General features: G+C 38.3%; 1 protein-coding gene across 1 annotated transcript in view; it reads left to right on the top strand.

Annotated features, from left to right (window-relative positions):
* Window positions 1-17,595, top strand: part of CAP2 (cyclase associated actin cytoskeleton regulatory protein 2) — a 68,243-nt gene that overhangs the window by 27,232 nt on the left and 23,416 nt on the right. Inside the window, exon 4 of the mRNA XM_084215358.1 lies at window positions 5,704-5,781. Coding sequence (XP_084071484.1) covers window positions 5,704-5,781 — 78 coding nt within the window. The remainder of the gene's footprint in view (window positions 1-5,703; window positions 5,782-17,595) is intronic.

Here is a 17,595-nt window from a genome sequence, read left to right as displayed (position 1 = left end):
ATTTCATTAGGAAATCTTATGTTTGTTTCTGTTATTTCTATTCAGGCTTTTTTTTTTTTCCAACTACTGAATTTACATGTAACTTGAGATCTGAGTTCATGTGCCTGTTTGTTCTTGTAGCTTGCTTGGCACATAAATAATATTCATCTTTATTGGTACTTGGATACCAGAGTGAAGGTCAGCTTAGATTAAACAGAACATTTAAAATGAGAAAGAGGCAGATCCTAAACCCACATGTGTTCTGGAGAGCTGAACCTCAGGCAAAGCAAACTGGAAATTTAAGCTTCAAGTCCAGTGCATCTGCATCTACTCAGTTTGAAACAGTGCAAGTTTGAGTGGAATTTGTACTCATGCTCCTTCAAACAGGTCAGCAATGTTGTCTTCATTAGACATCTTTCACAGAGCCTCTGGCAATTTTTCAAGCAGTGGCTTCTGACAAATATCAGAGTTTGGCATTATGTTATGACAGAGAAGGTTAAACCAGTTGCTATTTAAAAGATTATTTCTAAATACATATGATTCCTCCATTAACCTCTGCAGGCTTAACTAAGAAGAGACCAGCCCATGCTGTTACTGCAGTGGCGACCAAGGGATCACTCACTGTAGTCAGCCACAGCATGGAACTGGGCTGTCATGGCACTCATGTCCAACTTCAGCTCTTCTAGCCATATCAGTCACTCGAGTCAGCTGTCAAACAGACCTGAGGTGAAGGATTAAGATGCATTATTCCACACTTTACCAGTGGGGAAATTGGGGTGGTACATGGAATGTTATATGGTCCTGGAATTCAGATCCAAAGTCACAGCCATCTCTTCCAGCCTCTAGAACAAATTGCTAAAAGCAGAGTAGGAAATGCTTTGAGGAATTTGCTTCCATCAAAATATTCACCTTATCTGAGGAATCTGTCTGATGATTGATGTGTCTGTATGTAATCCCAGGAATGCCAAAAGGATTACCCAAAGTTTTCAGGTGTCAATTTTCTGTTGCTCCAGAACACGTCCATTTTTGTCTGCAGATAGATGTGTGCAAGTTGGTGGTGGACTCTGCTCTGATAAATTTACTCACGATTCCTATGCTATTTTTGACACTCAAAGTTCATTAATATAATTGAATATAACTGAAAGAGTTTCAACTGATTTGTTCTGTGGCTGTCTTTTGTTGGAGCCACACAAGATGTTGAGAAAGATCCCCTCTGGTGTGTTTTCACTCATTAGTCTTTGCTGATTTTGGGGGGGGGGGGGTGTCTCATGAAAGAGTCACCTCCCTCCAAGATTGTAGTGCTGCTTCTTAGTTACACAGCCTGGCTGCTAAGCACAAGGAAGTAGCAATGAAGTGTCATGTTAGAAAGACTACAACAAAGAAGTGGAATGGTGATAGACTGAACTAATGCATTCTTAATAAGAAGCTCTTCTGTTGCTTTGAAGGGATGCAGGGAAAGAAGTATGGCATGCTCAGAAGCAGTAAAACTCTGAAAGTTGTTTTTAATGCTGTTGCAGGAAGAAGGAAGTCACTGTGGCAGAATTCTTATAAAATTCTACTTGTAAAATGCAATACTGTGTTAGCATGATCATTTTATTAAGATTTACATACGGAGGTGAGAGATCTGGCTGCTCTGATCCCTACACAGTTAAAAGCTTTTGGGAGTGGATAAATTTTGGGCACATAGCACAAGCCTTGCAATCAATATATATTCTACTGACAACTGAATGTTTCAAACATCTTATAATAAATTTTGGATAATAAAAAAATGCGAGAAGCCACCATTTAAATGTAGCACAGGTAACTCAAAAGAGTGTTACCTATGGCTTGTGTACACTCAATAGTACAAGATTTCTTAAAGACAGTTCCCAGACATTTTGAGAAAGTGGCCTTAGCCACACTCTGCATTAGAGAAGAAGTAATAGAGTTCTGGAGGAGAAGTGAATCCTGATTCCGCATCTGACAGTAGTTTTCACATGCATATGAGGCATAGTCAAGAAATGCCAGTCTTTTAGGAACATCAGTGTGTATCATCCAATTGCCAGTCTCCAGCTCTGACCAAATTCCAGTGCTTCATCAAAAAGCAATGAACAATGAGACAAGAAATCAGTTGTTACTTTGTATTCAGAGTAGAGAAAAAAATCCTCTTCAGCCTCCATAGTGACCACTGGGATCCCAAAAGTGAGTGTTTAATGCGATGTAGACAAAGTGCCAGACAGACACATTTTTCAAATCTCATTGATGTTACGGCTCAGTACGTGTTCAAGAACTCAATAAACAATCTTCACTTTCTATATCTGACTCTTTGCTCATGTTTATGATCTGTTTGATCAGCATTTAAAGCTCTGTTTTAAAAGAATGCTGCCTCTTCGGCGGAATTGGAAAGATTCCTTCTGCACTTAACTTTTTGCATTGTTGGAAATCTTATAAATTTGGGACCACATTTACTCATGGCCCAGTTTTCAGACCTGTGATTATGTGCTGACACTACTATTTTCTTCATTCTCTACTATTTGCATTGTCTATGAGAAAGAATTGTCATATTCCTTTACCACTTTCTTGCCAAGAAAAATAAGCAAAACTTAAATTTTATCTTTGTGTTACAGATACTCATTGCTTTAAAAATCCAAGTAGCTTGTTTCAGCATCAACTCTGATTTAAGCTCTAACAGGTGACTGTTAATTTTATGCACAGAATTCCAGAGGAGATTCTCTTTAATGATACTAACACTTCTGTAGATCTACTAAAAATACTTTGCCGCATCCTTTGTAGAACTGCATACATTCTTTTCTCAATGCCACCTTCCTGACTTTTATACTTGTATTTTCCAGTTTTCAGTATTTCCATTTAATCAGTTCATATTTGCACTGAGAACTATGAATTGTTTTAAAAAGGCACCAGGGAGGATTGCTAAATTTTTTCCAATTCATATTATCTGTACCAACAAAATTGTCTTACTCTTCTTAAGCGATGAGTGAGTCCTTCTTGACTGTGTTAAAACCTCCTAACCTTGGGTTGCCCAAGAATGTTATGAGTGCACGCCTAATTCTTGCTCTTATGACACTAAGAAACATATTGATTGCTCCTAAAACTAATCCCTGAGAAACACAACTAGCAACTTTCCTCTTCTCAACACCATCTGTAATATGCCTTACTATTGCCTCTGCTTATCAAGCTTCTTATCCAACTGAAAAATTTTAATACTAAATTGTGTCATTTCCACTCAAAGAATGAGTTTCCCATGAGGACCCACAATAAGCATTTTATATGATACCTAGACATACTAGTACTGACATATTATCTTTGTGTAAAAAGTAATGATTTCAACCATAAGTAATCCCATTGTAATTTCTCCTGCTTTTCATTTCCATGTGTTTTAATCACTTGTTTCAAAGCTGGTTTAAATGTTCATGGTGCTGAAGTCAAGCTAACAGTCATGATATCACTTGACATAACTTCCCTCCATTTTCTTGGGGTTATTTGCTCAATCCATTATTGCATATTTCTGACATGTAGTACTATCTCCAAATAATATATATTTAAAATCTTTTCTACTTGTTCTTCCATCTGCCAGTGTCTTCAGTAGTATGGAGAAAAGATAATATGGACCAAATAATTCAGTCACTGAGCTGTGGATATTTGACTTCCCTTTCAAATAATGTAATTCCCATTCTCCTTAGCTACCCTTTCAATATCTTTATGTACATTGATTTCTTTGAAATTGGGGAAGAGCATGTTATTCAGCAACAGATAATTCAGACATCAAAAATAATGTAGACATACCAAACTTGCCCTTTAGAGCAGTGTCAGGGCTTCATTGCTTTGTTTTTTTTATTGTTCCAGTAGCTAAAAAAAATGTCTTTGTTTTACTTTCCCATGCAAGGTACAGTTCAAAAAAGCCTTTATCCATCATTCCTTTTCTGTCCGTGTTACAGTGCCTGAAAAGAAGTTCTGCTTGATAGTCCAGGCCTCCTCTCACTCTGAGGGTTTTGTACCTATTCTTATTGTCTTGCTTTCATTATTTGTTCATTTAGAGACTCTAACCCTTTCCTACAATTTTTTTCTCCTGCCCAGTGCAAGAGACTATTTCCATTCTCAGTGTAAATCCATCCTTTCCTGCATTCAACTCATTAAGTTCCTCAGACCAACCATCTTCTTTCATTGATTTTTCTATTTTCCAAAAGTTTGCCTTATACCAAGCCTTAGTTACAGATTTATTTTTATCCATCTTGCAATCTAAGAAGCGCTGAATTCATTCATAATCGCTTCCTCCTCAGGAATATCAATTTTTTTCTCAGCTGTTTTACAAGGTTCTCCTCACACACACAAAAACCCTCCTAAGCTTAAAATAACCCACACGTTGATGTTTTATGAATTTCTGTACCAAAAAAAAGTCATTTGAAATGTCTAAGAATATCTAAACCTTGCTATTATTGATGTTATTTATGTCTCTGGCTGAAAAATTTAGGTTTCCCTTATTATTTATTTCTTTATCTATTTATAGAGATGATTATACCCTTCCAAATCTCAGCGTGTCAGACCATATTATCCCTTTCTTCCCAAATACTGTCCAAGCTGGGTCTCTTTTACCATCTTCCTTGCAGTGACTTTCATCCTAACAGATTATGTTTTATTCATGCCATCACATTTTAAGATTAATAAGCACAATTTAGCTGTTTTACTTTGCTACAACATCAAATTTCCTGACTTTTATGTATTTTAAGTTGCATCCACATTGGTCTGTGTATATAATTACTTTGTTTTCTTTTTAGATTGGAAAAACCCCAAGGAAAAACAGCATGCACTTCCCCACCCTCTCACAAAGTGATTATAAATGTACCTATTCATATTAGGTTAACTTAACAGAATTTGGTTTGGCTTGGTTTTTATTTAGCAATATATACTAGTTATGAATAATTCTTTTCTATACCAGTAATGCTTTTTCCTAGTCACTACTCCTCCACCTGGATGAGGTAGAGGTGATACTCGAATACTTATTCAAATCAGTGTATATCAATATGAATGTACAGAAAATGTATAGGGTTCAAATAAACAAAAAAGACCAGAAATGTGAACATTAGTAAACACCCATGAGTGTAGAGATTTATCACCCATCCAAAGTGGTGACACAAAAGCATACTATCAGGTGCAGCTTTAACCCAAATGTTAGAGTTCTGTGAGTGGAAAACTGCCCAAAAACCTTCAGCCACCATCTCTCACGGCCATCAAGTGTGCCCACAGATCACGGGCAAGGAATGAATTACAGCATAGTCCCTCAGCAAATGTGCCAAGTTCAACTCATCCTGAACATCACCACAGCCTAAGCTGCAGTTCAACACAAAGCTTGCAGATTGCTGTTCCCAGTGGTAATAAGTTCTTGCTATGCACTTGGGTATAAGCATCACCATAAAAATGCCTAGACGTACTCTGAAGTGTTAAAATTAAGTCCTCCTGTGACTAAAAGTAGGAATTATAACTAAAAGCCTGCTTATCGACTCATTTTATTTCCTGTCTGAAGAAGATAGAGAATTTAATCTTAGGTGTAAAAAAAAAAAATTATAGCTAAGCTAGTACTTTAATACATTTCTTCCAGTCTTTGTTGCTGTGATTTTGATGAGAAGCAGCAAGGAAGATTTGAGCTGTCACACTTGACTTTCAGCTGCCACAAAGAGGCATTGGAGGTTACAGGCTAAGGTTTAATTTATATTCCTCCTTTTGTTACAGGCGGAGATGGTACGTGCTGCTTTCCAAGCGCAGAGATCTTTCTTGCTGTTAGCATCTCAATGTCAAGAGCCTCAAGAGGTAAGGAAAGTGACCTGGAGCTTCAAGAGGCAGTGTATAAAAAAGTCTGTGCTGCCATATGTTATCGATCCTGCATCTGCTTTGTTTGTTCCTTTATTTATACCGTGCACTTGGGGGCTTGCTTTCACTTTTATTAGCATGGTGCTGTAATAATCAGAAAGCCATGGTCTGGGGTTAAGAACCTTTTCTGTGATGAACCGATGAATATAAGATCATTGAAGAAAGCAAAGGAGTGTCCACTTTACATTTGTAAGTGGGATCAGTCTTTCTCTGGAACCTGGAAATGCCATGGAATAGAATGGCTATTTGTCAGCCCCCCAGGGATGCTACGTAGTAGACATTGAAGTCAGGGTATAAGCCAGTGAGAGAAAAACCTATATTAGCCCATACACTCAGTATTCCCCAAACTGAGGTCCAGGTTAGGACAGTTTGGGAGGAAGGGAAAGCATTTTATCAAGAAAATGAAAAATAAACTTTTATCGAGCTGATGTATATACTTGTTTCAGTGGCAACTGTTAAAATTCTCCCCTCACTAGAAAACTCAGGGAAGCTGTGGAGTAGTTATGAATCTCATTTGTAGTTTCTCGAAGGCTCAGGGCCAATAGCACTTTATCATTCCTGGCAATAACAATCAGTTAGCTCTTCTGTGGGACCACCCTTGAACCTTCCTCCCTGGAGTATGCCGAGAATTAAGTCTTCCCTTCCACAGTCTCATCATGGCCTTCAGTTCTGTCTTTTTCCACTAGTTCCCTGCTCCAAAGTGCACTAAAATTCATTTTTGTGAATCAGAGCTCTCTGCACATGGTATAATTTATTGAAGTTTTGCTGTCACTATTGTTCTTAGAGACACAAATTAGAAGTTTTTCTAATCAGTATGTTTTAATGGCAAGGGTGCCTAAGCAAAATAAAAAAACGCCCATAGATATTCAAGGGTAGACTTCAGAGTTACAGACAAGAAGGGATCAGTTGTTTTTCCAGCTGTCCCTAATCTCAGGGAGTAAAACTGGGTCATGGCTCACACAGAACAGGTAAAATTCCCATTGGTACAGGCCTCGAGCAGTCATTTATATTGGCTGTGAATACAATTGCACCTAGTGGCCCACAAAATTCTACATGTTCATAGGTAAAATATTCCCCAGTGACCAGTTTCTGATGGCCCATAATGTAATGCAGTGTTCTGGAGTGTTGGGATTGTCCCAGCTCTGGTACAACAATAAGCTGTGGGTCCTGGTTTGGCCTCCTGTGCTGATGTGCTATCAGTAGGATTTTCTCTGCTTTTCCAGTGAGAATGGCAATGGCTTCTCCCTGCTCCTACCCTTACAACTTTCTGACCTCAAGTCAGAGGTCGAGTTTCAGATTTTTCAACTGTAAAGTTTAGAAATTTTCATTTTAAAATGTCAACAAAACATGCTAATAAACCAAACAGCAAAGAAAGAATAGAGGTAAAAAGAGATTCTCCAGCAACCTAGAATGATGGTTACAGAACCATTAAGAAAAGTGACAAATAATAAAAATTTTGTCATAAACAACACCAGACCTGGCCATCCATATGTCTTAGTTGTACATTTTCAGGCTTGCATAGATTTCTGCATCTTGTTAAAGGCAAGAAAATACACTTTTATCATTTAACTGTCCTTTAGCATAGAGGAAGTGCCACATGATATGTGTGTACACATCATTCCAAAGTTAAAATACCAGGAATATTACTGACTAAAGTTTCTTTCTATCAGTGAGAGCAAACCTAGTCCAGTTACTTATGTTTTTTTTAAACATAGTAAAAACTGTTAGCTACACATTTTTATAGACATCAGAACACACACTGTTGTCCATTCTTTTTCTCTTTTTGCATATATTTTTTTTGCACAGATACCCTCAATTATACTATGGACAGATGTGAAAATAATTGAAGTCTGCCTATTCTGTATAAATTGAGTATTTTTTTCCCACTGCAGAGTGATGGTTCCAGGCATTAGGTTTTTTATATCTCCATCACAATGAGGAAAAAACTTTCTAATCTAAAGTCACATTGGTTAAGCATTTTGAAAAAGCTGGTAATCACCAGCTAACTCTGGAGAAGGAAAGAAATAGGCATCCTGCCTCTGCTCCCCCGGGACCTTATTGCTGTGATGTCATCTTGGCTCTGGTTGTATTTATAGCCTAGAGCCATGGAGTCAGTGTGGAATCCAAACAGGAAAGCTGATCATTAGTGTATCAGAATGCACAGAGTAGAGAAAAGCAAATGAAGATGACAGCATATCTATAAATGCAAGAGAAAAGAGAGTAATTCTGTCATTCAGCTGTCTAGACTGTTTGCTTTATAATGTAAAGCTGTGAATGAGCCAGCGAGTTGCGATTATGGCATAGGAGCTTTGTAGACATTCAGAGACAGCGGTGTGGAGACTGAGGGGATTTACTGAGTTCCTGTCAGGTTGGGATGTCATACATGGTGCCTTTAAAAAAAAAAGAGGGAGGGGAAAATGTGCTGGAAAAATAAATTAGCTCAGCTCTTGCAGCTTACAAACTAATGAATAAAGAATTCAAACAAAAAGAAAGCTCCTATATCTATAATAATCTTTGGATATTTTTGTGCTCAGCAAAGAGAGAAACATATATCATCAAAAAGTGGTATTTTTTTCTCTCTATGAAAATGGTGAAGTCGTAGAATTAATTTTGCTCTTGAATTCGTGCTATGAGTCACTAGCAAACATTTTCAAACAGTCAAGATTGCTAAAAGTTGCTTTTGTGGAGTTTTGCTTCTTGTTAATAATGCTATTTTTTTTTCATTTGGAATCTGTTGCAGTGCGCAGCCTTTATTATCTGTATATGTGAAAATAGTAGGAGCCAGGAAGGTAATTCCAGCTGGCATACCAATCTAGCATCAACTGCAATAAATTACTTTGCAGAGAGCATGTTCTGTTACTTTTTATGGTCATGTTCTATATTTGTATGTGCAGTGGAAGAGATCACATGACAAAACCACCAGTTGATATTCCTGTTTGTGTATGTCCCAGCTAATGGCTGCTAGATACAGGCTCATTCAGCAAGATAGGATTTTTCAATCCATCTACTCATGAGAAATTATTATCTGATGCAAAACTTCAAACATTAAAAAAAGCGCGTCTGTTATAAATTGTTTACTACTATAAATAGTATAAGAGAATATATGAGTTTATAAAAGACTGCACAGAAGATGGGAAAATAAATTAGAATATTGCTGTAATCTGTGAGAAGTTGTTTAAAAAGATATTTTCAGACCATATGTTTGCATGTTGCTTGGGCTATTCAGAAGACAGGTTTTAGCATAAACCTTCACAAAACATTCTGAAACAGTTTGGATCTGATTTTCTATTTCCCACAGTCTAAGCCAAATTCAATTCTGACTGAAATGTGTTTTTTATTTCATTGCATAATAATTTTAAAAGTTATTAGTCTCCCTGAGCAAATTTATCTGTTTAACAACTTTTTTTAATTTGCGATCATGAATGCTGATCACTGCTCAAAGTCACTGCATTAAATTCTTTGTGAATGGTGACTCATATACTGCCTTCTCTTTATGAGTTGTTATATTTCACTTTAAACGTTCAAACAGTTTTAAGAGTTGCTTTGAGGGCTTGAGGAATCCATTGTTCCTATACTGAGAACAAATTAATGAGATTATTATTTTTGTGAATCAATATAAGCATATGCAGGATGAGCATGTTCGTGGTGAGAAGTACTACAAACAGATTTAAATGACAGATGCAGTTCAGACTATAAATGATTACGTAATTTCTCATTAGAGAAGAATGCTGAGTTCATATGACTGCCAAAGCTCATGGATTTATTCCTAACATTGTGCAGACAAACATTCCAATTAAATACCTAGCTTAAATATCCAGATCCTGCACACAGGTGGGAGGAGAGGGGTGGAAAAAAGTGAGAGGTAAAGGAGAGCTTTCCCTTTTTTTCTTACCCCACCTCACAGAAACCCAAAAAACTGTATTTGAATTTGGACTTAGAGCCATGAGAACAAGTCCTTCTGTTTTTATTTTTTATAGCCAAGCAAAAGGAAAAAGAAGTCTATTGTAGGATTAGAATAGTTGTGGCAAAATCTTTGAATAAAGAACTCATTCTCAGGATTTTTATGTAGAAATCAAAAGATGAAGATTCACAGTTCCCTATTCTCTGTCAGTGTGGGATTGCTCATTTTCTTCTCCTTCTATTTTAAAGTACTTCAATAACAGGACTCCTGGGATTTATTATTCTGCATTCTAGCAGGATTTGTTTTCTAATTACTTTGACTTGCTTATGTCATTCCATTTCCCCCTACTTTTCCTAATGCTTACTAGGATGACCCTTACTGTTTTCCAAAAATACAAACAGTAGGATACTTCTCACTTTGTTAATTTACTACATTTTTATGCAAAAGAGTTTGGGCTGAATTTCAATGCCATTCCCTCAGCTGGTTCACTGCTGCTAACCTGCTCCTCTATGTCTAGAAATAGCTTAAGGAAGAATTTAGTTCATTCCTTTTAAGGTCCTCAGGCCTCAAACTCAGAGAAGGTGCCAAGAGTGACATGGACAGGAGCCTGAGAGTCCTGAGCTCGAAAGGGAACCCCTTCCCTCGGTCCTGTCCTCTGAAATCTTGCCAAACTGTTGGCATACTTCTGTTATCTGCAAGCCTACAACTGCATGTGACGCATGGTCACAGCCGCAGGGATGGACCAACAGTTTCCAGTCACTAACCCACTGCAGTGCAGAGTTCACAGGCTCATTTTTGGATATTGTTGCAAAGTCTTACTCTGTTTCACATCCAGATAGGCCCCTGACACCTGTTACCTCATAATTCTGTCTCCGAATCACTCATCTACATTTTATCAGCCTCAAACTCCTTGTATTTTCAGTTCATAGAATCGTTTAGGTTGGAAAAGGTCTTTAATGTCACCAGTCATAAACCCAGCGCTGCCAACTCCACCACTAAACCCTGTCTCTAAGCACCACATTTGCACATCTTTTAAATACCTTCAAGGATGGTGGCTCAACCTCTTTCCTGGGAAGGTTGTTCCAGTACTTGACAACCCTTTCAGTGAAGAAATTTTTCCTAAACTCCAATCTAAAACTCCCCTGTTGCATCTTGAGGCCATTTTCTTTTGTCTTGTCACCTGTTACCTGGATGTAAAAACTAACCTCTACCTCACTGCAACTTCCTTCCAGGTAGTGGTAGAGAGCAATAAGGTCTGTCTGAGCCTCTTTTTCTCCAGGTGAAACACTCACAGGTCCCTAACTGGCCCCTCATAGGATTCACTCTCTAGATCCTTCACCAGCTTCATTGCCCTTCTCTGGTCACACTCCAGCCCCTCAATGTCTTTCTTTTAGTTAACTTCTCTAGGAATCCTGGTTCCATTTCACTTTCTTCACTTGTGTTTGCCAAACCTCCCAGGTCAATAAAAGGTGGATGCATTTGAGATTCATTTCTGCCCCAGGGGCAGTGCACTCAGCAGTAAGAAGGCACAGAGACACTCAGGGATCATGGGAATGCAGAAGGGCCATGATCAGTGCAGCATCACCCAGCTTGTACAGAATAGAGGCAGAGATTCACATCAGTGGCAGCTCTAGACTGGCTCACACCAACATCCCCAGGCGCAGACTTGCCAGCAATTCACATTCTGTGCAAGAATTAGGCTCCAGTAACAAAAGGCTCCTTGCACTTGTGACCTCCAGTGTACCTGTGTACTCTGGTTCCTCATTTAACATGCTAAGCAATTCTAGGGATCTGCAAGCCTTTACTGGAATTCTGCTGTTTGTAACATAATGTCCAAAAATCACCAGGATAGTTTTCAGTCCCTGCAGCAATGTTCATATTCATACTGTGCCATGTGAGACCTTATTGAGCTAAGCTAATAGGACACTCCCTCTCCCATTAAGTACCGTATTCTTTATTTCTGCTAAATACAAATCCAAACTAGTACTCTCCTTTCTCTGTGTTACACAATTCTTTCCTGTGTTCCACAATTCTTTCCTGTGTTCCACAATTCTAACCTTCTAAAAAGGAAAGCACTGGGAGTACAGATGACTGAAAAGCAGGGCTTTTTGATTCACAAGTTTTTAAATTATTTTCTTTTTTTCAAGTTTTACTTTGGTCTAAATCAGACCACATGTGTGAATGCCAAAAGTTATGTCAGTTCCAGGACTGCTCAACAAACTGGACAGTCTTACAGTTTGGCCAAAGATGGAAACCTGCAATATCTAACATCTCTTTCCTGGGACTTGCCCCATGAAAGGTGATTGCTCTTAGCAAAGATTCATAGGATCTCCGATGTTGTGAACAAAGAAACTGTGGCTTAACAGAATCTCCTTGCTACCTAGAATGCCCCAGATCCCACTGACATGGACTATAATCACAGCAGCAGGATTTAGGAGTAGTAAATCAAAAAGTTGAAAGCAGTTTATTAGTGTAATTGTTCTTGTTGATTAATTGTGGGGTGTTGCCTGTGTGCCTAAAACAGGAGGACCCTTTCTTGTTGAAAATACTGGCCACAGAAAGCTGCAGTGGACAAGAATACAACACACAGAACATTCAAGTCAATTTAAGAACCAGCCAGTCCCAGCCAAAGGCAGTGGGTGTGATTCTGCACTGCTGTAAACTGATGCATGCAGGTTGTATCAGGCCCTGGATTTCTCCACTGGTTAGAAGTGATTTATCTTTCACATTCCTCTCCATTTGCCCTGCCTCAGAGTTTATATTTAAAAATAAACCCACAAATTACTAAAGTAGTAATTTGTCATGTGGGGTTGTGGGTTGGTATTCCCTGGTTTTTTCCCACAAAGGACAAAACTGCTACAGCTGATATTGGCTATGAGATTGAGAATTTTTGTGCTATCTAAGAGGAATAAAAGCCAAATACCAATTAAGTCACTTTGGAAGCACACAAATGTGTCTAAGCTTCTGTGCTGATGTAGCTGACCAGACAGTTATGCAGATTTGTCTCTCTGTGTCATAGTTCTGCTGCTGCACAGCAGTGAGTTGAAGTGGCAAAACCTGTACTGTTGACCAACACATGAAATACTTGTTACACCACTATGTTGAAGATTTACGTTCTAAGAAAACTAGGCCATAATAAATTAATGTCTTTCTTTAGTTAGGTAGGAGGTGAGGTTTGAACCCTGAAAATATCAGACTACTAGAGGGACATGAATGTAGTGATCTCAGAGAAGAATCTCACTTGTGGTCTCTACAGCCAGTCAGAAAATAGTTGCAGAGAAAACACTGGATTAAGGTGGAGTAGGGTAAAAAAAATTATATTTTATATATACTTAAATAAATAGATTATTTCTCAGCCTAATCTGAACACTGATTCCATCCAGGCTATAAATAAAGAGTTAAAGAAAACCACAGTCCTTTCTTAAACTGCATACCTACCAAAAAAGGTACAAACTTAGTCTTCTTTACAGATTTTGAAAATACAAAAAATGGGAAATTACAGTTAATCGAAAACTATTTCAGTTCTAAAATCACAGCCACTCATAGGAGAAATGCATCTCACTGGTGATCTTATTCCTGTAGACACAGGATGAGCTTCTGCTCATCATCTTTAAACCATCAAGGTATGAATGTTGTGTAAGGTATTTTTCTAGGCTCTCTCAACAGTAATGGCCAGCACCTCTAGAGTCCATTTCTTCACATCTATTAATATCTTCTAACATATAGTCATCTAATATCTATTAATGTGTGCAAATAATTCCTCAGGGATATTTCTTTCCTCATTTACAGTAGAAGGAATCAATTCTCAGCTGGGAGCAGATGCTTGCCTGCTAAATTGTTAGAACTGAGTGTGGTGGTTGCTATCCATGACATCTTTCATCCCTTGAAAGGATGAAATGTGGGATGGGACTGTACTAGGCTGTTTGCAGAGATTAATGGCTGTGTCTATGTTAGTGTTTTAGCTCACTGTGGGACTGTATTTCTCCTTTAAATCAGCCCCGTTTACTATGTCATGTTTCACATTATCGAGCAGTCTAAGGTGTACAAAGTGGGTATCTTTCTGATGAAGTTAAGTGGAAGATCCACTCCCAGGCAACATCTAAACCACAATTTATAGCTAGTCCCAAATAGCACCTCCCTTACATGCATACTGTGAATATTGGAGCCTCAGCACCAACTGTTTTGCTCTGCAGAACCATTCCTATTAGGCGGCACTGCTTGCCAACACATACAAAGACACCTGATTGAGATCAATTCCATGTTTCAAATGTGCCCCTTAAAAATACAAAGCAAGTATGATGGAGATTTTATGTACGTGTGAAGGAGAAACTAACAGAACTGTACACCATGGAATAAAGGTTGTACTCACGCTGTTCGGGTTGCAGCTGAGTAAAAGGAAGGGGCTGTTGATTCCAGATTCTCTGAGTTTTCTTTTGCTGCTCCTACGCCAAAGGTTGCCATGCCCTCATTTTGCATAACTTAAAAGGATATTTGTTCTCTTGACATGTTTTTTTCATAATAGGTCAGGTTGATTTGAACACTGTAGTAGTGAGGTCTGAATTGTGTTGCCACTCATCAACATAAAAATCCTTCGGTAAACAATCTCCCCCCTCAAAACCATGTAAGATTAGCTTAAAAATACATAAGATCTTTAAAACTATAGTTTTTATTTACCTGCTGTGTTTTGTGCCTTTGTGATTCATGCTGGCAGGTTTCTGGACAGCAGTGGTCATGAGAAAATAGCCATTTTCCCAAATTAAACCTGAGATTTTCAAGTAATCACTGACTCAAGCAGCCAAACTTTAAGCAAGCCATTCAGTTTAATGTGACTTTACAGGCAGATATCAAACATCACAAACCCCAAAACTTTGGCCTTTCTCCTGAACTGAGTGTCCCTGTCCACCAGTCCTATTAAGCCAGTCACCTGGGGAATTTTTTGTGTGGGTAATGAAAATATGTGAAGGAGAAGAAAGTCTGTGTAGTGTGGTCTATTGGAGTACTGGTATTCCAGGCCATTTTATGAGACTGGGCTGAGACTGTTGAGTGTCTGAAGCCAGAGCCTAAGGCAGTTCTTTTGCATGCTGGAACTTTTTTGGAATGTTTTAGCTAATCATGGCAATAGTCTTCTACTTTTGATTTTCTAATAAGAATTATAAAATATTATAAGCTAGCTGGTTGTCTAGTTATTTGTGTTTAAAGTGACAATCTGGTTTTAATCATTATTTTAAAAAGAAAAAAGGATACTGGGAATTACTTCTGATATTTGTCAGTTGTGCCCATGTTGCATTTTTAAGCATTTCAGCCAAACTGATAATAGGAATGGTGTTTATAAAGAGACTCTTAAATTTCTGTTAAACAACTGTGCTGTGTCTTAAATGACAAGAAATTGTATCTATCACATGCCAAAGGCATGCTGAAGATTTTTCCAACAGTTCTGATTCATCTCCTGGAATTCCCTTTTCTTAGAGATACAATATAGACGTTAATTTTATTAAGTCAGCTGTTTTAATATTCATTGCAATAAAGAGATTATTCTTCTAGAACCCTCAGCACAACTGTTTCTGCATTGTAAAGCCAAACCAGACTGATTACTGCCGGAATTAATGAGCCTTTCTATACCCATATGCCATATACACTGTAATTCATCTGCAGTTTAATCACTAACTAAAAATTTAGAACTGAGACAGAACTCAATTCTGTGATTCCTTGCAGGCAGTGTTCCTGGTCAAACTCTTACACAGAAACTTGGAAGACAAGGAGGTTCCACAAACACACATATTTTGTGCAGCCATTGCAGAAGAGGATGAGTGAACGGGTGGCAGACTGTGCTGCTCTGCCAAGACTCTCACGTGCAACAGAGCTGAGCAAAGCCTCAAGCCCACTCTGGTGCCACTGCAGTGCCAAGGGAATGATTACTTTGAGAAACTTCCCTTAGCAATACATATTTCATCTTTAAAACTTATGCAGGTTCTGTGAAATTAAATAAATCCACTACATTTTTATAAACATTTCCTATAAATACGTAATCACGGGGTAGATTAAGTCTTGTGTTTTGAGGGACAGAAATAATTTCTGTGCCACTGACAGAAGATCCTCAGAGACGTGGCTGAGAGCTTTTCTAGAAGGAATAGGAGGAGGTGTGGGTCATTGTGGGTCATTCAGAGAAATGTTTGACCATAACTTTACCTTCTTATCTATAGAAATCAAAGTATTCTACAAAATAAAACAGCTATGTTAACACCGTTTCATATCTAGGAAACAGAAGTACAGAAAGCTAACCCAGCTTTCCTGATACCTGATGAAATTTGGTGGGAGAGCTGCAAAGAGAACCCTCATTTAAGGACTTCCACTTCTGTGCACTATCCACAGAAATGTGCTGCCTCCCAGTGCTGTCTAGATATACCAGGCATCTGTGAAGCTGTATTTTTAGGCCTGATATTCGCTTTGTCTGGAACTGGGCCATGAAGATTCACAGTAAGCTCAGGACTGTAAATATCCCTCAGACTTTATGGGAGGAAAACTGGCATAATATCAAAGCAGAACAAGCACTTTCTTAAATTTCAGTTTTGTTAACTACTGTCTTGAAAGATTTCCCCAAAAAATAAGAAAATACCCAAGAAAATACCAGCTGCAGTGTGTTGTAAACAAGCAAAAATTAGAAAGGAGAATTTCTGCAGACTTTATCATGTTATGGCAACAAGATCGTGTTTTCAGCACTACAAATCATGGGGGTTTCAGGGCTTTTTCAGACTTAATGACTTGTGCTGGTCATTAAATCATCAACAAAAAATCTTTTCATTTCACAGTAATACTGTAAATATTTGTTTTCTCCCAACCCATTTTGTTGTAGGGAAGATCACATATCCCCATGTATTTCTGATGCATAGGCCTTTCTCAAAATTACCACTAAAATGTTCAGGCTTTGTAGGTAGATCAAAATAATTTTCAAAATTCACAACCTCTTTTTGGCATGTTTTTGAAGTGTCTTTGACCCGTGCTGATCCATAGCAAACATTCTAAGATGACATAAAATTCTCTAATGCTGAAGTCTTCTGGAAAGGTGAAAAGAAAAACCTTAAAATGGCAGAGATCAAGCAGGACATATGTGCCCATCATATTGCATGTGTCATGGTAACATTAGTCCTCAAGATCATGAGGATTAGTTGTCTGCAGCAAGCACATCACAAATAGTCCTGGAAAAGGTGAGAAAAAATGCAGAGTTCTGCTGCAATCCTGAGTGATTTCCAAGTCAAGTGCCAGGGAGGAACAGAATGGTGCACTGTCTTTGGTGGGACATTATATGGGTTTGGTGAGCATACTTTCGTACTATTAAAGGGTTGCAAGGTACAGCAGTTGTTTTGCCTGTAAACTGATGACTCCATGTCCCTCAGTCTGCTGTTTTCTGAGTGGAAGATTTTTTTCCCCGTGAATTAGTGCTCTAAATTCGTTTTTCTGAGACACTGGACCAGTGTGATTAGCATTCACTTTGCACAGGAAAGAGCTTGGATAGCTTCTGCATTCATTTTGCTTTTCTCTTCGCTCCAGACACTATTCCTTCCACTCAGCAGTCATTCCCATGGATACCATTTGTTTCTGATTAACTCAGGAGAACTTCCCCAAACCATCGCTTCCAGGCAGCATATTTCCCATGAAATCTTCTGACATTGCTTGCAGCCAAAACATTAAAATGTATCAAGAAGGACAGGTAAAATTGATCTTGCCTACAGTGTATTACTTTCTCAGTCTTGTTGCCAGATGGTAACAGGCAACTAACAAGTAGTTTGTGTTTCTTGGGAGAAACAACTTGGTTAATAACATGAAAAGCTCAAGAATCTGAAGAAGTTCAGGGATAT

Source organism: Fringilla coelebs, assembly GCF_963513975.1.
Source record: "Fringilla coelebs genome assembly, chromosome: 1".
Classification (NCBI taxonomy): Eukaryota; Metazoa; Chordata; class Aves; order Passeriformes; family Fringillidae; genus Fringilla; species Fringilla coelebs.
Note: the sequence above shows the minus strand (reverse complement) of the source record. Positions and strands in the feature narration are given on the sequence as shown.